This window comes from Equus asinus, chromosome 14 (assembly GCF_041296235.1).
Source record: "Equus asinus isolate D_3611 breed Donkey chromosome 14, EquAss-T2T_v2, whole genome shotgun sequence".
NCBI classification, from domain to species: domain Eukaryota; kingdom Metazoa; phylum Chordata; class Mammalia; order Perissodactyla; family Equidae; genus Equus; species Equus asinus.
Window position 1 is genome coordinate 16,238,690 of NC_091803.1, and position 21,747 is coordinate 16,260,436.

General features: G+C 57.6%; 2 protein-coding genes across 2 annotated transcripts in view; both read right to left on the reverse strand.

The window, feature by feature from the left end:
* Positions 1-11,365: 11,365 nt before the first annotated feature.
* Positions 11,366-14,086, reverse strand: HSPB1 (heat shock protein family B (small) member 1). The gene is made up of 3 exons (XM_014853902.3): positions 12,423-14,086; positions 11,773-11,836; positions 11,366-11,678 (listed from the first exon to the last, which is right to left on the reverse strand). Exons 1-3 carry the CDS (start codon positions 12,796-12,798, stop codon positions 11,489-11,491), a joined length of 630 nt encoding a protein of 209 aa, XP_014709388.1. The 5' UTR covers positions 12,799-14,086; the 3' UTR covers positions 11,366-11,488.
* Positions 14,087-14,236: 150 nt separating this feature from the next.
* The window catches only part of SRRM3 (serine/arginine repetitive matrix 3), a 61,011-nt gene continuing 53,500 nt past the window's right edge, over positions 14,237-21,747 (reverse strand). The window contains 1 exon segment of the mRNA XM_070483938.1: positions 14,237-21,035. Within this exon segment, the coding sequence (XP_070340039.1) occupies positions 20,679-21,035 (357 nt within the window). The 3' untranslated portion in view covers positions 14,237-20,678.

Here is a 21,747-nt window from a genome sequence, read left to right on the forward strand (position 1 = left end):
AGAAGAATTTCATGGAAACTGATTGTTTTCCAAAACAAAAAATAGAAGAGTAGCATTGTTTGACAGTTTTGCAGATCTCTTAGCAGAAATCATCTGGACTCCCATCGCTGCTTCTGCATTCACTTTGTTGTGGTCTGGTGTTTGAGCCGAAGTATTTGAAAAAACATCTGTCATCACAAGGACAGGTAGTTAGGAAAGAATAGCCCTAAAGAGCTGAGGTTAAGGAAGTTGTCTGGGGGCTGGCCCAGTGGCACAGTGGTTAAGTGTGCACATTCCGCTTCGGCGGCCCAGGGTTTCGCTGGTTCAGATCCCAGGTGCGGACATGGCACCGCTTGTCAAGCCATGCTGTGGCAGGCGTCCCGCATATAAACTAGAGGAAGATGGGCACGGATGTTAGCTCAGGGCCAGTCTTCCTCAGCAAAAAGAGGAGGATTGGCAGCAGATGTTAGCTCAGGGCTAATCTTCCTCAAAAAAAAAAAAGTTCTCCTAATTCAGGAACTGAATGGTGCCCTGGATTAGGCACCAATGACAGAGGTCCTCGCCCTCAACGCACTCTAGAACTTAAAAAATAACTGAGTGGAGCAATTAAATAAAGGTGATTGGTAGGGCACGAGAGTAATTATAAAAGAGTGAATAATCCCCTCTGCTCTGGGCATCCACACAGAGCAGAGCTCTCCATTCCTAGCACTTTGTGGGTGGAATCGAATGAGATTTAGTGGCAGGGGACCATCTGTAGCAGATAATGTGCAGTGCAGACAAGTGCAGTTTCCCCTACTCTATTTGTGTGTAATTACCACATGCATTGGCCTCTGCGCTGGTCAGCTGAACCTGCGTGTTGACTCACCAGCTGATCTGATAGCTAAGAATGGCAGCTCCCTCCTGGGTGCACAGTCCTCAAAGCAAGCTTGGAGAAACAACCTGAAAACCGCTGGGTAACACTGTTTTCTGTTTCTAGGAGGTGACATAAGTCGTCACCAGCCTAATCAGAACGTTTGAATGTGGTAGACCAGCTTGCTAATTAGCCTGCTGGTTTGAATTTTCCAGTTCTGGTGTGCATAAATGTGGTTGAAGCTGAATGGCCACAAACCCTGCCCCCAATGAACCAGATACCTGTGGTGGGGCAGGAGTTGTGGCGAGAGTGGCTGGGTCACTGACAAGAGTCCTCAGTACCAGGTCAAGGATTGTTGGTATCTCATCTTCATGCTTAATCTACACCTGGCAAGACAGATGGACCAGGATTTCCCAGTTTAAGTAATATTCTGAAATGGCACTCAATTATCCATAGTATGGGAGAGGAAAATCAATAGGAATAACTTTGGGGAACATTATGATTTTTTGGTTTTTATTTGAGTAGGTAGTGCATGCATGTTAAAAATACAAAAGGGCGGGCCAGCCCTGGTGGCCTAGTGGTTAAGTTCCACGCTCTGTTTCAGCAGCCCAGGTTCAGTTCCCAAGCGTCGACCTACACCAGTAATCTGTCAGTGGTCATGCTGTGGTGGCAGCTCCAAAAAGAGAAAGATTGGCAACAGATGTTAGCTCAGGGTGACTCTACCTCAGCAAAAAAAAAAAATGTGCGAAGAGACACAGTATGGTTGCCCATGAAGCTTAAAATATTTACTCTCTGGCCAGTAGGGTGACCCCCAGTTTCTCAGTTACTCTCTCCCATGCCTGTTTCCCAGCCACCCATTTCCTCTGCCTAGAGGTAACCACAATTCTCTAATTCTTCCTAATCTGGCTCAGTTTTAGACAGTAGACTTGACTCTGGCTTTGAGGTGGAAGGAGTTTTGCTGCTTTTGAGCATAGAATGACTCTTGGATCCTAAGGGATCCAGTCATGATCCTTGTGATTTTAACTATGGATAATGGAAATTTGGTGGTCCCAGTAAGTACCTCTTGAACTAGATTTAACCCTGTTTAAAGGGTGGCTAGGTGGTATTGAGGCACTTTCCCTCCAACGTTTTATTTAGAAAAATATCAAACACAAAAGTTGAAGATAATGGTACAGTGATAATCGAGTACCCGCTGCTTGGTAGGGCAGTTAACCTCTTGTCATATTTTCTTTCTCATTCTCTATGCCTTGTGGAACCTTGAAATTAAGTTCCTGTGTCACGTTTTACTCCGTGTTCATATTTCTCGTAATAATAAGGACATTCTCTTCCATAACCACTACATTGTTATCACACCTAAGGAAATCAACAATAATTTCCTCATAGCCCCATATTCAGATGTCCCCAAATTGTCCCCATGCCTTTGATAGCTCTAACCATCCCCTTGTGATCAAATTAAAATTCATTAATTGGATTTCATTATTAGGTTTCTTTAGCCTCTGTTCCTTCCACCTATTCTCTTTTACGACATTGACTTTTTTCAAGAGACCAGGGTACTTGGTGGTCTGAGACAGAATATCCCTCATTCTGCATTTGTCCAATTGTTTCCTCCTCTATCATTTAATTTGTCCCCATTCCTGTCCCCACCCCACTGTTTTGTCTTGCATAAGGATTTTGCTTTGTCCCTCCATCCAGCCTTTTCAACAGTTCACAGGGAATTGAATGGGGGCTGGCCAGGGCTCTCGCCCAGAATCAGGTCCTCTTAAGCCACAGCTAGCACCAGGGCCTAGTACCTGAGTCTAGAAGGACAAAGATGCAGCTCTGAACAGGCTAGGGGGAGTGCCTGCCACCCACGGGAACCATCTTGATTTCTGACTGGATTCTTCTAGGCTGGGGTGTTTGCCTCCTCACAACCCTCTCCTGCCTCCCCCAGAGAGGCAAAGTACTAGATAGGTGCTCAGTCAGCTCTTGCTCCTATTCAGCAAGCCATTTCATGCATGGCCTCCTGACCCCTGGTGGTCTGCAGCTGTTCTGCCTCTATGCCTGGGGGAGGTGGCAAAACAGGCAGGTGTGTTTGAGGGGCTGCCTTCTTAGTGAATCTGTCTTAGAAGAATGAATCTAGACTTACCACAATCTTGGTGTGAACTGGTTCTTCCCACCATAATGGACAAATTACCCTACTCCTTACTGGGTCTTAAATAGGGGCCAAGAAGAGACATCAAAACTTTGTACCTCTTTGCACTCTCTTGGCAAGCCAGCTTTTACGGATGGGGTTATGGTTGGTCACTTCCTACAAGCCTGATGGAAAGCTCATCATGGATTCCATTAGGTTTGTTATCAAAGCAAATTGCCTTCCAAAAGTCTTTGCCTCCCCAAATACGGAGGTATTATGTTATTACCGTATACAGGTGTTTTTGCCTGCTCAGTTTGGAAACTGCTGTTTTTAAAACATTCCTTATGTGGGCCAGCCCGGTGGCATAGCTCTGCCAGTTCATGTGCTCTGGTTTGGCAGCCCAGGATTTGCAGGTTTGGATCCTGGGCATGGACCTAGTGGCGCTCTTCAAGCCACGCTGTGGAGGGATCCCACATAAAATAGAGGAAGACTGACACAGATGTTAGTTCACGGACAATCTTACTCAAGCAAAAAAAAAAAGAAGATTGGCAACAGATGTTAGCTCAGGGCCAATCTTCCTCACACACACACACAAAACACATTTCTTGTGGGAATGCTGTAGTCCCTCAGTGAAGAGTTCTAGGTTGGAGAGGGTTGGGTAGCGGGCAGATGAAGAATGAAAAACGCATTCTTGCCCTAAATTAGGAGATAACATTTGAAATAGAGACAACATAGATTTAGGAAATTCGGGCTGGGTAACCGGTATAAAGGATGAGCAGCTGTGGCTGGCTGCAAGCATTTTGGGTGAGTCCCTTTCCATGTCATCTGCCTAAATACCGTCCCGAGATCAAACAAACACATACTATGTCCCACTGCTCGGGGAAAGCAAAAAGAGTAATAATAATAATTGCTTCCCGCGGGAAATCAGGATTTATATTTCTCTAGCCTAGTAGTGACAGGGCAAAAATAAACCTAGATAGGAAAACAAAACTGAAAAAACCCCAGGCTTGGCACATCCATCAGGGCTTCAGCACCCAAGAACGCACCAGCGACAACGGGTCAGGCCGCCCCTGTGCCATTACTTGGGTTACCAAATGGTTCGCAGGGCCCTGGGGTGGGGAGAGGGGTCAGCATCCTTCCGGGCCCAGGTCTGGGCCCCGGCCCCACCTAGGGGCTGGCTCCCGTGGCGCCGTCCTCTGCCGCCCCCCGGCGGCGCCGCCCGGCTCTGCAGCTGGTCGGCACGGACGGAGCCCCGCCCGCCCGGCGGCCCCAGGCCCTGCCCCCGAACGGCGGCAGCGCCCTCGAGCCCAGCCCGCCCCCAGCACCAGCCCATCGGGGAGCTCCGTCCTCGGGTTTCTCTCTGGTCGCCTCCCATCCCCAAGTCCCTGGGGTCCCGACCTGCACGGGCTCTACGCGCCCCAGTAAGGCCTGGACGAGACCCTGCTCGGAAGAACTAACTAGGGGCTCTCACGAGCCGGGATCGCGCAGATTCCAACACAGGCCAGACACCCGGATGTGAGCCGAGCGAGCGGGCAGTGGCGAGAGCCAATCACAGGCCAGCCTGCTCCGCCCCTCCAATGGCCGGCCTGTTGCTAGGGCTCGGGTCCCCGCGCCAGCGTCTGCCTGCGCAGCCGCCCGCCGCAGGCATTCTCCTCCCTTCTGTCCCCTCCCCTTTCTCCTCGGTCTCCGCCCTCCGAGCGCGCCGTCGTCACCCGGAGTAACGTGGTCTGGCCTCTGCAGGGCCTTACAACGCTTTAGGGGGCGTTGTCCTTCGCCCCGGTCAGTGGAAGGGGCTGGTTTGGGAGGGCGAGGCCGCAGGCTCCTGCTGGGCCCTTGACCGGTGCCTGCCCCTCAGTTTCCCCGTCTGAGCGACGCCACCTCTGCTGTCCTGTGCAGGTTTGCCATGCTTTCTTACCTCCATGGCTCTCATTCTGAAACCAGCCCCGGGAGGTTGCATTATGCCCACAGCCAAGAGGAAGCCAGGGCTCTGTACAGCTTGCCCGAGCCACGCGACAGTTGGAAGGGCTCAAAGGGGGATGGTGACTTGGGTCTGTCAGGGACCATCACCTCCCACGCTGGCCCCATGGCCGGGCGGTGAGGTAGCGGGCAGACTTGGTGTCCAGAGGACAGTAGGGCCAGCCCCTGCATCTCTTTGGCATTCAAGGCCCTTCACAACCAGGCGCTACCTACCTCTCCAGCCTCACCGGCGCCTGCGCCCTGAGTCGCAGCCCCATCCTCCTCCTGCGCATGTTCTTGTTCCTCCCCCACGCTCCTGCAGAGACACCCCTAACTTTGAAATGAGTGGTGGCCGGCCAAGGCTCTCCCCGAGAAATGTTAGCGAGTGCAGACACCCCAGTCTCTGCCCTTCCCATCTCCCAACTTAGAGCTGAATAATCTGAGGTCCAGGAGGGGAGATGGGTTGCCCAAGGCACAATCACACCAGGATGTAGCAACTGAAGATCAGCTTCAGTGTGGCTACCGTTTAGAAGGTGACATTGCCATCACTCAGCAGTGTCTGTCATTTTCCAAATGAAAGGCTGTCGGTGGCAGAAAGCTTAAGAGCTCAAGATTTGAATTCCCATCCTACCGTGTCCTAGTTATGTGGTGAAACTTCTCTAGTTCTAAGGAACTTTCAGAGGGTTAGTTTCCATGTCTGTGAAATGGGAATAACACAGTCTACCTCGTAAACATGCCTCGCATTGCTTGGGTGCTCCTGGCACTGTTCTGCAGGCTTCACATGTACTCATTCATATAATCAGCTTCATTTTGCCGAGGAAGAAACAGGCTTAGTAACTTGCCCACGGTCCCACGGCTAGTATGGACCCTAGCAGGGATTTGAGACCAGGCAGTTGGACACCAGAGGCTGCCAGTGTCACCGCAATCCTCTGCTGCCTCTCAGCGGTGCCTGGTTGCTATGAGGATTGAATAAGCTAAGGAGTGACTGGCAGCTACAGGTGCCCAGTACATGCCGGTTGTGATTAGTAACAGAAACAGAAACACCTATGGGGCAGGGCGGGGCAGGGGCCGGGGATCCAGGCCTTGGCTGCCAGAGCCTGCAAAGGCAGAGTCAGGGGTAGCCGTCAAAGGAGTGACTCTGGTCCTCCGGGAGGGAACTTCCAGGGGGCTTGAGGGCTTTCGGAGACCAAGGCCCAGAGCAGAGACGAATGTGGCCAAAGGCATGGTAGGTGTGGGGCTGGGGGGTGGCAGTGTTTTCCACGACTGGATCTCCTGCCCCCATTTCTGCTCTGGGCCTGGCAGGACCTGGGCCGAGATTCTCAAAGGTTCTGGGGTGGGTGGTGTCAGGTATCTGGGTGTCTCTGGGAGAGCACCAGGGGGCAGTCACTTACTGTCATATCTGGGCCCAGGGAGAGGGGAGGGGAGGATGGGGAGGCCCAGCCCCAGGGTGCCTGCACGGGCAGTCTCAGCATTGGCACTGCTCCAGCCCCTTCACAGGTGAGGCCAGTACAGCCTGAGGCCTGAGCTGGCAGGCTATGCTGCCTGCTTAGTGGGGACTGAGTGCTCCTCTTTCAGAGCTGCCCTTCCTCCCACCCAGGCTGAGGGATTGGCCTGGGGCGTCCCTCCCGGGGTTCAAGGCTTTCAGGCTGGTGAGGCCTAGAGAAGGGGTCTTCAGGATCTTTAACAAGGCCACTGAGGGCATTGTAAAAGGATAGCTCAGCCACCAGGGCTCAGAGAGAGATGGGGGTGGGGTTCAGAGAGGGAGAGGACAGGAAGAAGCGAGAAAGTGAAGTGGTGGGGGTGGGGGTTTAGAGAAAATGAGAGACCTCTGAGAAAGGAGGAGGTTACCATGTGGGAGAGGGACCTTGGTGTCCAGAGGGGTGCAGTGATGGGGGAGGGCTAAGTCAGGGAGATGGAGGATCAGAGAGGGACAGGGAGACCCAGCATGGAGGATGGGAGCTCAGAAGGGGAGCAGGGCTGAAGGGGTGGGAGAAGTCAGAGGGAGGGGCTGGGTGAGGAGAGGGCTCAGTGACCTCTATGGTCATCCATTCACCTGATTAACTTCTCAATCTCCCTGTCCTATTGTCTCTGTAGCCTGAACACAGGCTCTCCCAGCTGTCCCTAAGGGACTTTTGAAAGGACTTCCCTATACCTCTCTTGTGGAGGGGGATCATGTGGCACAGAAAGGGTTACCCAGACCCACCTGGGGTCAGGGCCAAGGCTGAAGGCCTTCCTCATGCCAGGCCCTTGTTGGTCCTGCAGAGAGCTGTCCTTGTATCCCTGGGCACCCCTGGGACTTTGGCCTTCCTACCATTGTTAGGGGACCCTGGGAAGCTGCCAGTCTTTGTTATTCCCCCTTGGTTCCCATCCTGCATAGGGCCGACAACACCAACAGACAGGGCAGAAAGGGCCTCTGGGGCCACCCAGGCCTCTCAGAATGGACACTGAGCCTAGATCAGGGCTGGACCCCAGGCCATGCCTCCAACAGGGAAAGAGCTGGCCCAGACCCAGAGCTGGCCTCAGCCCAGTGCGTCTTCCAGAACACAGAGCTACTCCTGCCACCTCTATCCGTTCTTTAATCGAAGCCTTCCAGGCACATTCTGCCCTGTTCAGCCCTGAGGCGGGGGTGGGTAGACGTCCTTCCACTGGGGCAGCCCCTGGACCACCGGTGCTGCATCTTGACCCAATCACTGCCACCTTAGCCTGGGCACATTCCCCAGGGCCTCTTCTCTGGGAGAGCAGCAGGAGGGCTAGGCTTGACCCCCATTTCACCCAGTACCAGACTCCGACTCAGACCAGCCCAGGCTCGCCCAGCTGCCCTCACCACGCAGCCTCCTCCCTCTCCTCTGCCTTGGTCCTGAGCTGCCAGCTCAGCTGTTGCTGTGCAAGTCTGGGCCTAGGGCCCAGCCCTAAGCTCGGGGGCTGTCCGAAACTCCCAGGTCCCACTGTGTTCATGTGGGGATGGGGTAGAGTACAGAGGTGCGGTGGGGGGGGGGGGGGGGGTCCAAGGTAAGGCCAGCAGATAGGACCCTCTACAGGCTGATCCCTGTCCTGGGCTCTGCCGGGTGGGGACGAGGGCTTGAGTGGCTGCCAACAGACCAGGGGATCCAGGGTGTAACTGTCAACCCCATGGCCAGGGACTGGGCAGGCTCCAGTTCTGCCTGACTCTCCACTTCTTTCTTCGCTTGGTTGCCCCTCCCCACATCATGAAGGCACTCTGGCCGAGCCCTTTGGACCCAGCACTGGGGTCCTCTGCAGCCATTCTCTGGGCAGCTTTGGCTCCCTGACCTGCACCACGGAGCAGTCTGTGCCAGGCAAACCCTGAGCCGATTCCGTAGCAGGGAAGATGATGGTATCTGGAAACAATTTACTCCCCAGCAGCCAGGGCGTGGGGTCTGCCCAACCTTACAAGAGTGTGAGGTCAGCAAGCCCCAGGCAGGGAGTCACGACCTCAGCAGATCCCCTCCTTCCACCACCACCCTGGACCCCCACTTCCAGTCTGTCCCCCCACACTGCAGAGCCTGCTGCTGCCACATCCTGGCCAGGACCCCCTTTCCCCCTCCCCCTGGTGGGACCTATGCCCACTACACCTCAGCACACTGACCCCTGCCTCTCAGCTGGCCCCTCCCAGCCACTCTCCTCTAAGGTCTGGATCTTGTTTCTAAAGCTTAGAGAAGCTTAAACCCTTTGATGACTTGGTAGCCTGCACTCAGCATGGCCTTCAGTGCCTTCCAAGACGGGGCCCTGCCTGCCTCCCTCACTTGCCCTCTCCTCTTGGAGCTTCTCCAGCCTGAAGGTGCCAGCCTTCCAGCCCTTGCCCATGCGATTCCTCCTCGCCTATCACACAAGGGTCACTTCTGGAAAGCCCTCTTTCCCTCTCCACTGAGACCCCGCAGGATGTCCCAGCCCCTCTCTTATGGCATAATGCTTTGTCACTGAGCTGTTTCCTCCACTTGTCCCCTTGAGAGCAGGGACTTGGACCAACTGGCTGGTTGCTGGGCCCAGAGGAGGTGCCAACAGGAAGGGCAGGTTTCACAACTGGGAGGGAGAGAAAAGGGACACCCAGGGATCAGCCTGGAACTGAGGGTGGCTTGAGTACCCCATGGACCCCTGGGGGAGCTGGAGCTGGTGACAGGTGAGCAGCAGCCACAGGGGCTTGATGTCTTTGAGGGAGCCTTCGTCATCAGCATGGAGCATGGAGCACTGGCCCTCAGACACCCTTCAGCTGAGCAGAGGGGCCCAGATGCTAGATTCATTGAATTAAGGCCAGCGTCTGAGTCTGTAGACCTGAGGGACATCAGAGGCCTTTTGAGGGGGACTCACTGAAAATCAGGGAAAGGCCTGCAGAGGCTTGGAACTGCTCCTACACCACCACAGCGGCGCAGGGACTCATCAGGTCTCCCAGTGCTCACTGCCAGCCCCTCCCAGTGGAGACCTGCAGACCTGAGCCAGCCAGCCCTGTCCACTCTGTCCAGAGGTGCTGCCCCACATCCCATGCCTTCTGAGCTGAGCTCTGGGCATAGGGCCAGCCCACCCTTAGCCTCCCCTCCTGCCGTCTGCACAGGCCAATGAACCACAGGGCATCTGAGTTTCCTTGACTCCTGTTTCAGTTTCTACTGGAGACTGGGGCCTGCTTCCTTTGCAGGGACTGAATTCGTCCCCTCCCACCTAGTCCATGCCCCAGCTGTGTCCCAGATGATGCCTGAGCCCCCAAGACCTCAAAGCTGCTGCCCTTGGACTCCACTCCTGTAGCACCAACTGACCCCTGTCTGCCCCAGGCCACGGCCTTGGACTCTAGGTGTGAGACCTCTGGCAGCTCTTTCCAGGCCATTTGGCAGCCTGTCCCCCTTGAGTGGCCCTGGCCCCCAGGCTCAGCTGTATCCCCGTTGTCCTCCTCCTGAGGCTCTGCCAAGCCTCACTGGGCAGGACTTCAAACTGTGGAGACCCCCTCTCTCTCCCCAGCGCTGTGTGTGAGTTAATCTGCCCTCCCCTGCCCACTTCAGGACCAGCTGTGTGGACCCGGGACCAGAAGTCTCTTCACTTCTCTGAGGCTCCGTGTTCCCAGCTGTTAAGCAGGACTAACGGCACCTCCTGGCAGGGCTGACATGAGGATCACCTGGTCAAAGGCTCAGCACCTCCCCGCAGGGCTGACGAGAGGATCACCTTGTCAAAGGCTCGGGACCAGCTTTCCCACGCTTCAAGGGCACCGGCGAAGGAGCTGGCAGCCTTGCTATGGCTCCCTCTGACTAGGCTGGAGGATGCAGCCACGCCCCTGGAGGCCAGGGCCATCCAGTGGCCAACAGAGCGAGGGTGAGAACTGGACGGGCTGGCTCGAGGTTGTGCCCCCGGGATGTGAGAATGTGTGTGTTGGGGAGAAGGTGACAGATTTAGGAGATGGGAGCTCAGGAAATGAGGGTGGAAGGGCTGGTGGACCGGGCAGCGCCCTGCTTGACAGGCCCAGACCCATGCTGCCAGCTTGTTCCATGTATTTATTTCCCCATTGGCCTCCCTCCAGGTCCGGCGGGGCCTCCGACGGCTGGTGCCTGCTTTAGCTTTACGCCCGCTCCAGATAGTGGTATCCCAACAGGGAGCCCGCACCAGGGAGTGGAAATGGAGAAGCTGGGCACTGAGGGGGGGTAGTGTGTGTGAGTGCTCCAGGCCCTTCCTGCGGGTTGCTGCTCCTCCCAGGGACCTGGGAAAGTAGGGCTGTGGGCTTAGAAAAGAACCGGGGCGTGTCTCACCACAGCCTCAGGTTCTGGGACCTTGTTGATGGTGGCAGGGTGGGGTCTCTCAAAATCCTGGGGACTTGAGACCGGGCTCCAAAGCCCCCGTCTGCTTTCTCCCTCCCCCAGGTCCCTCGGAACCCCTCGTGGGTCAGATGAGAGGGTGCTGGGTAGAAGGAGGGCAGACAAAGGTGGGTGTAACTGTTCCTGCCTGGGCCACTCAAGGCAGCCCTCCTGGAGTGACCACCTTCCTCATTAGGACTTTGCCTGTCTTCCTCCAAAATCAAGGCCACAATGCCCTCACTCTCTGTAGGCCGCCCTCGGCCTGAGAGCCCAGGTCCCACCCTGCAGGCATGGGCATGGGGGAACGGGTCCTTTGACAAGGCCCACCTCCCCTCAGAAACTTCCTTCAGAAAGTCATCCACATGGTCCTGCCCCTCTCTGGAAGGATAATGAAGGCCATAAGGGACTCCAAGCTCCCAGGAAGCTCCCTCCCTCAGCCCTGCTCTGTCCCCCTTCCTGTCACCTGACCCCAGCCTGGGTGCCCCTGAGTGTCAAAGCCTGGGCCAGGCGCCTCTCCTGGTCTCCCTGCTCCCACACCTGGCCCTGTGATGGACACCACTGTAGCCACAGGGCCCAGCTTGGGGCTTGGCACACAGCAGGCCCTCAGCAAAGATGATGAACGTGTGAGCCAGCAAATGGCAGCAACCCCTAGGCCTCCACAAACACCAGGGTCTGAGGCAGGGGCAGGCAGGTGCTTCAAGCTTTATTTGAGAAAAACAGAAGGTAAACGTATCAAAAGAGTATACAGGCTGGCAGGTGGGGATGGTCAGTGGTCGCTACTGAGGGTGGGCAGCAGGGCTAAGGCCTTTACTTGGCTCCAGGCTGTTCCGACTTCCCAGCTTCTGGGCCCCCCAGCTGAGCACGCGCCTCGAAGGTGACAGGGATGGTGATCTCCGCCGACTGGGTGGCTGACTTGGGCATCGGGGCCTCGATGGTCAGAGTGCCCTCGGGGGACAGGGAGGAGGAGACCAGGGTGGGGTCCACACCTGGGGGCAGCCTGGACATGCAGAGAGCAAGGACAGGAGTTACACACCGGTCTGTCACTGCACCCTCCTCCGGCCCCCACCCCACGATCTGGTACTAGGACTCACGAGTATTTTCGGGTGAAGCACCGAGAGATGTAGCCGTGCTCGTCCTGCCTCTCTTCGTGCTTGCCTGGAAGGGGAGGGAGAGCAAAGCTTTCAGGAAGAGGCCGCCTCGCAGGCCCGCCCACCACCAAGCCTGCCCCACCGGGGCGCCGGGATTCCTGGCCCCCGGGATTCATGGAGGAGGAAGACTGCTACGGAATTTGGGGGCCCCAGGACTGTCCTGGGCCCTGAGAAGCTTCTGGAAAGTTCAGGAGGGGGCTGGGGCGCGGCGCCAAGATTGTGCACACGCCCCTTCCGCAGACCCGAGCTAGGGTCAGGGACAGCGCCGGGGATAACGTCCTCTCCACACTGGCCGCAGGCCGGGTGCGCGGGTAGGCCCCAGACCCGATCATTTGGGGGTGGGGCTGAGGGTTCTCCCCGGAAACGGGCGTTTCTTCCCTTAATAGCGCGTTTTTAGGGCCGAAGAGACCTTTAGGAACTACCGCAGACCCCATTCTAGAGCAGGGGGCACAGGCCAGGGGGCAGCGTGCGGAGGCCGGGCCCCCCCCACGGCTCTGGCCAGCAGTCCTTGGCTAAGTTTTCCCGGCCCAGGCCTCTCGCCCACGTCCCACCCCCACCCCGCCAGCTTCGTCCCCGCGGGGCGGGGGGCTCACCAGTGATCTCCACCACGCCGTCCTTGGTCTTGACGGTCAGCTCCTCGGGGGCGAAGTGGTTGACGTCCAGGGACACGCGCCAGCGGTCGGCCGTCTGCCGGATCTCCGAGACGCCGCTGCTCAGCTGCCGGCTGAGCGCGCGGCTGTAGGCGGGCCCGGGCACGGCCACCGCGGCGGGGCCCTCGATCGCCACCCCGGGCAGCGAACGCACGTAGCCAGGCCAGCCGCCGTGCCGGAACCACTCTGCCCACTCTTCAGGCATCCGGGGCAGCCCGAAGGCCTGGTCGAAGAGGCGGCTCTGGGCCGGGTACCAGTCGCGAAAAGGGTCCCAGCTGGGGCTCCGCAGGAGCGAGAAGGGCACGCGGCGCTCCGTCATCCCCGCTCAGGTCTGCGCGTCCGGCTGTGCTGTGGCTCGGAGAAGTGCGCGGCTCCGGGCCCGCGGCGCTTTTATGGGCCTCCAGCCGGGTATTTTTAGCAGGCGGTGTTTCAGGTCTCTATTAAAGGCAATGACGGGCTGGGGGCAGCCCCTCCCCCGCATTCCTCCCCCTGCATACCCCGGCGGGGGCGGGGCGAGGAAGGCCCGGCCCACATCTGGAACCTTCTCTTGCTCAGGAAAACAAATGACTGGAGCACCGATGCTGGTGCAGTGCCCACTGCTGGACGCTCGCAGGCCTGGGCGCTAAAGCGCTGGGCGGCCGACTGTGGACAGTCCCATCCTTTTGTCTAGAAGGACAAAGTGGAGAGACGTTGGGCTACCTATTCCCAGGCCACGCAGCTAGAAAGTGGCAGAGTCAGGATTTGAACCCCAGGTTGTCTGTGAAATAATATGTTAAGGAGCAGGCTGGCATGATTGTTGGGACTGTGGGCTCTGGAGCCAGACTGCCTGAGTTCACATCCTGCTTCTGCCACTAATTGGAGGAACTTGTGCAAGTTAGACACTGGGTGCTTTAGTTTCCCCATCTGGCAAATGGAGACGATGATGGTGATGATAATGCTTACATCTTTGGGTTGGTGTGAGGATTCAGCAACTTCATGCAAGTAAAGACTTCAGTCCAGGGCCTGGTGCATGGTAATTATTGTTTACTGTTAGTATCATCAACCTGAAATGGAAGGCAGGGAGGAGGAGGGAGAATGTGTGTGTGCCCCTGTTGCAATGGCAGTGGGCGTGTGGGTCTGGCCATTTTCTCTGTTCCCTCCAGGGGGGCTGGTGCAGGTGCGAGTCCCGGGGCTCAGTGCTGAGAGAGGTCAGGAGGAGGTTCTCGTCTCCCCATTGTATGTGTCCTTCCTGGAGGAGCCCTGCACTGGGAACTGAAGTGCAGCAACCTTGACTCCAGTCTGGGCTTTGCCATTGACTCCCCCTGTGATGCGGGGCAAGGCCCCTTTTCTCTAGGCCTCAGTTTCCCTTTTTGCAGATTAGGATCTCAAAGCTCCTTTGCTGTTGATGATTGCGGTGGCACAAAGGGAGAGGGGGCTCCAGGTGGTGACCTCCCCTCCTCTCTCTGATCACCTATGGGATCCAGGCCTCTATCTCCCAACTCTGGGAGAGGGCACTGCCCCCAGCTCCCACCATAATCTTGACGTTCTCTCTCTCCTGCCTTCACAGGCATGACCCGGTCGAGCCTTCCTTCTCCCGACTTATGGCCTATGATCCCTCCTTTTTAGATGAGGGAACAGGCTCAAAGAGATTAAGTGACTTGCCCACTGTCTCCACTGGGACACTAGCAGAGTAAGCCTCTTGCCTCTCTAGTGCCCAGGGCTCACACTTCTGGGGTCCAACCGTGCAGTCCCCCAGTTCTTCTCTTTCCGAGACCCACTCTGCTTGCTGTCCCTCTTCCGGGGCTGGGCTGGGCTGGGGCTGACCTCCTGCCAGTTCTGCAGGGGGCCTTGCACTGCCCAGGATACCTGAGGGGCTGGAAGCCAGACTCCAGACCACTCACCTCGATGAGCCAGGGGTAGCAACAAGTCTCATGCCCTCTCTGGGCCTCAGTTTCCTCTTCGAGAGAGAGCTCCTGGATGCTTTTCTTTCTTACCCACCTGCTCCCCATCAGGAAGGAGCTGGGGCTGGCCCATGAATCTGAGGTCACCTCTGGAAAGGCCTCTGAGCTCCTGGGGCTCTGATGGACCAAGGGTGGGAGGCAGACAGGACCCTTGCCCTCTGCCTTACCTCCCTTGCTGGATCATGTCATGAGCCCAGTGGGTCTCAGTTGGGAGCTACTGGCCACTCCCCAAGGGTCTCAGCTTCGGGAAGCCCCAGGTCTTTGCTCCCTGGCACTCCCAGCCCCACCCATGCCCAGCTCTATAAAGTCGAGGTGAGGTCAGGAGCCTGGGGGGCCCTCGTCCGCCCCTTCCTGCCCACCTTGGCCCAGACTGGAGCCCAGGTGCCCCACCCTAGAGGGAGCTGTCAGGTGTGGTCACGGATGCTTTCAAGTGTGGCCCTGCCAGGCCCAGCGACGCTTTGGGTGGGGGCCGGCCTGGCTGGCTGCCAGCACTTTGAGACACAAGCTCCTTTCATAGCTCCCTTCATCTTGCCTGAAACCAGGGTGGGGAGGATCCATTCCTGCTGCCCCAGCCAGGGGAAGTTGTGCAGCCCGGGGTGCAACCCCTCCTGGCACGCTGCCCACAGTGGGTGGGAAGGCAGAACTGAGAATTTGCATCCGTCCTCCACGGGGCAGTTCTTGAGGGACTCTTAGATCACCCTGCCAATCACGAGGTAGGGAACAAGGGTGGCTCTGGTGGTGGTAAGAGGGGGTGGGGGTGGGAGGAACTGGGTTTTGGGGTTAGACAGGCTGGGCTTGAACCTGGGTGCTGGTGTTCACTGGCCTGTGACCTCTCTGAACCCCCAGGTCCCCATCTGCAAAACGTGACTGTTAACACGCTCATCTTGTGGGGTGGTGGTGAATCTCAGATGCAATAATGAGTGTGAAGTGCCCTGTGCTCAGGAAGTGTCCATCATTATTAAGGGAAGAGGGCCTTTCGTTGTGCATGTTGAGACTTAGACTAGTGAGAACTGCCCAGTTGTATGCGCTTTATAGAATGGCCAAGTCTCTCATGAGGCCTCCTGGTCTCTGGGCAGGGGAGAGACTTCCCAGGCAGTCCAGGGAGGGCTGTAGGCTCAGGGCGAGGTGTGCAGCCAAAAGTTGCCTGTCGGGACTGGGAGGATTGGGCCAGGCTCTCTGGGGTCCCTCCAGCCCTGCCCAGGTGCCCTTCTTCCAGGAGATTGCACCCCTGCATCCAGGCACAGGGCTTGGAAAGAGGAGCAAGGGCTGACGTCAGCCCCACCTGCCCACCCCGCCAGGTGTTCTTTAACAATCTTCCACTCTAGCATTCAGGCACTGAGCTGCCAGGCGTAGTTTTTCTGGGATTAAGAGGACAAGTCCACCCCCAGGTATTTCCCAGAAGCCATGGGGGGTGGGGGAAGGTGGGCCCTGCAGGGTCTGGGATTCCTTAATCAAAGGGGCCCTCCCCACAGCCCTAGCCCCAAAGTATGGGGTACTCTGCAGCAGCCCTAAGACCAGCCTCCTCGCCTGGCAGTGTGCCCAAGGCCTTGGCCACATAGCCACACCCTCGGCAGATCTTTGCCAAGTGCGCTGAGCCGGTCCCTGCCTCACTGCCCCACCTCAAAGAAAGTGGGAGAGTCTTCAGGCAACTGCCCCAGCTCCCCGAAGAGGCCTGACAGCTGATGGATTGTACCAGTCGCTGGGCCTGCTGGGAACTAAAAACGTGGGCAGCAGTAATTAGAGCACATGAGGGTGGGGGGGCACCAGGTTTTTCTGGAAGCATCTAGACACTGCCCCTCGGGGGAGTCCATTTCCATCTGCAGTTTGCTTAATCCCCTAGGCCTCTGGCTTCTGGCTGGCCTTGGGATCACCTTGCCTCCATCACCACTGAGGGGGCCAAGGAGGGGCCAGGTGGAAGGGCTGGGGATCCATCCTCCAGCCCCACCTGCCCCACTGTCTGGCAGAAAGAATCTCTCTCGCTTGGGAGTCTAGGGATCTGCATGTCTCTCACTCTGTGACCTTGGCTGGCAGCCGGCCCCCGTGACTCATTTTCTTCATCTGTACAATGAGACCATTGGACTGGATGTTCTCTAAGGCTCCTTCCAGCACCGTGAATCAACAGTTTCTCCTGCACTGTCCTTCCCCCTCCAGGGCCCCTGCACTGCCTGCTCTGCCCGCTAATGCTGCTGGAGCGGGTGTGTATGGTGAGTGGAGGCAGGGCTGAGGGAGGACCTGGAGACGTGGCATCCCCTGTGGTGCTGTGGAGGTGGGAGGCCCTGCGCCTGGAGCACCTCATGTCTTAGGTGTCCTGAGAGCCCTTCTCAGGTGGAGGGGTCCTGGAGGAGGAAGGGCAGGGGCCTGGACTTGGGACCCTTTTGCTGAGTATGCCCTCAGCCAAGAGAGGCCAGTGGGAGGCCGGGGGACTTCCAAGAGCATCTCAGAGATGCAGGGGATGCGGGACGCCAGCTGGGACACCCAAACTGGGCACAGGGCACTTGTGGCTTGCTCCCCTGCGGCTGGGGCCGCAGGAAACCAATTAAGGGAAACAGGACACAGGAAAGCCCTATCCAGCCTTCTGGCTGCTGGGAGGGAAAGGATGGGGGGGTCCTCATGGCCCCCATTGGCGGAGAGACCAGGAGAGGGCCTACTGTACCCCAAAGGCCTACGTCCCGGCAAGGTTCCCCCACCCCCACCCCATCTCCTCCTCCTCACTACCCGATGCAGAATTGCAGTTTCCTGTTTTCCTGCCTGCCTTCCTGGTTGTATTTTTCCCTTTTCCCAAGGTACAGAGCAGAGGCTGAACCCTCAGTCTGTGGGAAGGACAGAGGCCTGGTATCCTCCCCATCCTTCCCCAGGGAGTAGGTGCCGCTTCCCCAAATAGTCAGGGAGGGTGTTGAGGACAAGAGCATCGGGCTTCCAGCCTGAGAGGGACCCTGCCCCTGCAGGGTGCTCTCCTCTCTGTCCAGCCTGTTTCGTGCCTCCTGACAAGCCACCAACCCGCAGTTTTTCCTCTCTCTGTCGCCCTCTAGTGTCTTGCTGTGCCACCATGCCTTGCCTTTGTCCCCATCCTCCCTCAAGGTTTCTGGAACCACTGGAACCCTGGCTCCCTCGTTCACTCGTTTACTCATTCAACAAACATTTAAAGGGTGCCTATTTTGGGGATGCAGAGACCGAGAAGACATGGCCTGGGTTCCAGAAGCTCACAGATTTAGGGAGAGATAGACATGCCAACAAATAACTGGAACAGTAGCTTGGGGCCCTAAAAGCAGGAACAGACCCAGAGCTGGAGGAACCAGAGGCGAGGGTGGCCACTGCAGCTGGGGATCAGGAAGGCTCCTTGGAGTAGGCAGCCCTGAGCTGGGCCTTGAACCAGGAGCTCACCTGAGCCTGTGCAGGTAGAGAGGGGCATGCATGGGGGCCCAGGGAGGAGGGTCAGCTGGACTGAGGTGTACTGGAGATAGGGACAGTGATGGGAGGAGGTTGGAAGGCTAGCAGGAGGAAATGATGGCAGTTCCAGGTGGAGCCATTCGGAATGCCTTCCAAGCCCTAGGAGCTGATGGACTCCGTCACAGGATGCAGGGTCCACAGGGCAGGGAGTCCTATTTCCTTAATTCAATACTGTGTCCTCAGAACCAGGGACTGTGCCTGGCACGTAGAAAGTATGTGTGCAATAATAATATATAATTATATAACATAATAAGTATGTATGGAATGAGCAAATGAATGGTCAGATTTGCATTTTAGATATAGTGGGTTGGTTTGGAGGGGCAAGACCGAGGCTGGCCAGCTAGTGAGGAGGCGGGCATGGGAGGGGACCAGGTGAGGGGTCTGAGGGTTGTTGGGCCAGAAAGGGAAGAAGTGGCACCGGCTGGGGGCAGCCTGGTTGTGGGTGTGGAGCAGAAGGCAGTCAGGCTGGGCAGTTAGGGAACGGAATGGGCCAGTAGAGGGAGCCTCTATGGGCTCACTGTGAGAAAGGCTGAATTTCTATACCCACCTCTGGGTATGTTTCATGCCCCCTGCCCAAGAGGTGGCATCTCCAGAGCAGGGCCAAGTCTGCTCTCCCTGTAGCCCCAACCGCTTGCCTGAGGCCCAGTTTTGCTGAACTTGTATAAAGGGTTAGAGATGAGGGGTGCTTCCTTGAACAGCTCCCTCAGATCAGAAACAGCCACTGGCCAAAGGCTCCCTCAGGTGCCCCTTCCAGTCTGAGGGAAAAGAAACTGGAGTGGGGTCACGTGCTGTCCCCACCAGACCAGACCAAGGACATGTCCTATAGCACAACTCACACAGATCAGAGCCCTGGACATGTCAGCTGCCCCCTCAGCAGAGGTGGACCAGGGTTCTTAACTTGCAGGTCCGTAAAGTCTTCAGGGTTTGAGAGCCAAAATTGCACGCCATATTGTGGGCACGTGCACCTTCTTCTGGGGAACGGGTTCCCAACCTTCATCAGATTCCCTAAGAGCAGTAGATTCAAAACAAGGTTAAAATCTACCACTCTAAACTCTCCCTCTCCTGTCCCCATCCTAGTGCCCAGCCAGGGCCAGACACACGGTGTTTTCCTTAAGTGGCCACTTCTCCAATGCTCCCTCTCTGCCAGTCCCTGAGCCCAGCACTCTCGGGACAGTATTTCCTTTTAGCTTCCTCTAGTCCTGTGTGTCCCACAGCTGGAAGGGTGGGAGCCCGGATTCACAGCCACAGGATGCTCCAAGCTGTGTTCTAGTGGCTCTGGACACCCCACCTGTAGGCAGGGTCCTGTGTTGGCCTGTGCCTCCACTCTCTGCCCCCGCCTCATCCACTGCTGAAGCCGGGCGGGCTGTGGGGGTTGGGGGGTGGGGGTGTTCGAAGCCCACAGGGTCTCCAGGCTGGAAGGAAGTTCTTCTTAGGTCCCTGTTTTCCTCCTCACCGAGCTGCAGGTGCTGCAGACTCAGGCACGGAGGCAGGGCGATGGACTCACTGGGCTCTGGTTCCAGGGTGCCAGCTCTTCTCTCTGCAGTCCTGAGGAGTCTGAGCCCCTCTCATTTCTCGGGGGGGAAGGACCTGAGGACCCCGCACCTTCCCCAACTCTCCAGGTGCCCAAATCCACAGAGGCCTGGTCTCACCACCTGCCATCCGGGCACCGAGTATTTTATTGGAGTCCAATTTTTATCCGCACCGCGGAGAAAGAGGGAGGGGGAGATAGAGAAAGGAACCCGGACAAGACCCCAGACCCCTCCCCCCACCGGAGCCCAGGGCATCTGCCCCGTAGGGCCAAGGAAGACTTCGTGAGATCCCTGAGGGCCCCGGGAGGAGGGGGCTGGGAGCAGCAGAAGAGGGCTAGGGCCACTGCTTCCCTGTTGATGTCCCAGGCCAAGGCCCTCAGTCTAGATCCTACCCTTTCTCCGAAGGGCTGTAGCACCCCTCCCTGGGAAGCCTTGGCTGGCCACCTCCCCACCAAACCCCGAGGAGGAAGTGCTCCCTTGGGCACGCCCTGAAGCACACATTATCCTATGCCTGTGACCCTGTCCTGCCATCTGGCCCACGACCCAGACGCGGGGACACCGGGGCCTGCTGGGTCATCAGACTACATTGCTTTCCCTCTCCTCACAGGCTCCTCTGCCCCTCCTCTCTTCCACCTCCTGACCTGAACCCCTTTTGATCTCAGGGTCAGATGCAGTTGTGGTCTGTGTGTTCCACCTCGTATCACGCAGAAGGCCAGGCTGGTGTGGCCTTGGCCCAGCGCATGGGGTGAGGGCTGGAGGGGAGAGCCTGGCCTGGAGAGGAGAGGTGGGACCAAGAGGGAGCTCCCTGATCCTTCAGGCTGGGGTTTAGGGGCCCACCTAGTCTGGGTACTCCTGGGCCAGGGGAGGCTGTGCGACCAGCCTCCAGCCCTCAGCCAGGGTCCTCCTGCGGCCAGCTCAGAAGGAAGCAGCTCCCCAGCCTGGATGGTGGTGCACCAAGGGTTAGGCCATTCTTCTTTCCGTCTAACTTAGATCCCGCTTGCTGTCCTACCTCCTTGTCTGCCCAATGACAGAGAGGAGCCGAGGACCCTGTGGAGTGGGTATGGGAGGCTCCCAGGTCTGGCACCTTCAGAGGCGTCCCTGGGTCCACTGAGCTGAGGTCTCTGGCCTGGTGAGCTGGCATCAAGCAGGCAGCGGGGACAGGGGATCCCTGTGTTCGTAACGGCTCTTTGTTCCCTGGACACGGTGGGCAGGCAGGAGGTGGGGGTGGGGACCCTCTAGAAGCAGCAGAACTCAGCTCCTCTTTGTCTGCAGGGCACCCACCCTCAAGGTCTTCCCTGGCCCTGGGACCTCTTTGTAGCAGTGGGGAGCAGGCCCCTCTCGGTCCTGGGGCCTGACTCCTCGCCTCTCCATGTGCCAGGGGGCACCAAGCTGTGTGTGTCTGGGCTCAGAAGCCCCCGCTCTCTGAGCTGCTCCGGCTGTGGTAGCTGGGACTGGGGGTCCGGGAGGGGCTGCGAGTGCGGCTGCGGGTCCCACGACTGCGGCTGCTGTAGCTTCCGTGGCTGTGGCTGTGGCCGGGGCTGGGGCTGCGGCTGGGGCTGCGGCTTGAGTAGTCGCTGCTCAGGCAGCTGGAGGAGGATGAGGGGCTGGGCCGGTAGTAGGGGATGGGACGCTTCCGGGCACTGCCGGGAAGGAGAAGCCGATTACAGGTCATCCAGAGCCCTGAGCTCTGCCCGGTGGGCCCTCGCTCAGGCCCCCAGCCCCTCCCCAGCAGTGGCCAGGGCTTCCCTACCTCAGTTTCCCCCGAGCCTTGACCTTGTAGTGCCCATGCCCAAACAAGACTGGACAGTCAGTGGTTATTTGCCAATTTCATGCCGACCATTTTGTTCCTCCTCACTTGTCTGCAGGAAAAGGGGACCAAGTCTCTGCTTGATCTGAGTAGATGCTCAATAAATATTTGTGGTATGAGTGAAACTTTAAACTATTGACAACTCACATTAACCACGCTAAGCAGTAGCTTCTGTGCATGGAAGGGTTTGTGGATAGTGCCCAGCCCTGCTTCTCTGTCCCCCATAGAATCGAGGGTTTGGGTTTTTCAGGTGACTCGGAGGGAACAAGGAGGAGACCCCCGGCCACTGCTGCCCATGCCCACGGCCCGGCCCCCTCTCCTCACTCAGCTACCTCCCGCCGGCCCGGAGTTAGTTTGAAGCCAGGAAGCTGTGACCCGGAGAAAAGAAAAGAGAGTGGTTAAGGGGGCGACAATGCCCCATGGCGTGGGGTTAATTCTGAGGAAGAAAACAGGTGTACGTTAGTGGGAGGAGGAGGCAGCCTGGGAGAGGGGCTGAGGTGGGTGCCAGGTGGAAGGTCTGGGGGTCCGGCTGTCTTAGGACCCCC

Bases quoted from the DNA above. Each gene is read 5' to 3' on its own strand.
- HSPB1 (XM_014853902.3), bottom strand. From the start codon at position 12,798: ATGACGGAGCGCCGCGTGCCCTTCTCGCTCCTGCGGAGCCCCAGCTGG. The intron at 11,837-12,422 runs GTGAGCCCCCCG...CTCCCCTTCCAG, and splicing joins CGGCGTGGTGGAGATCACTG to GCAAGCACGAAGAGAGGCAG. The intron at 11,679-11,772 runs GTGAGTCCTAGT...CTGCATGTCCAG, and splicing joins TGCTTCACCCGAAAATACTC to GCTGCCCCCAGGTGTGGACC.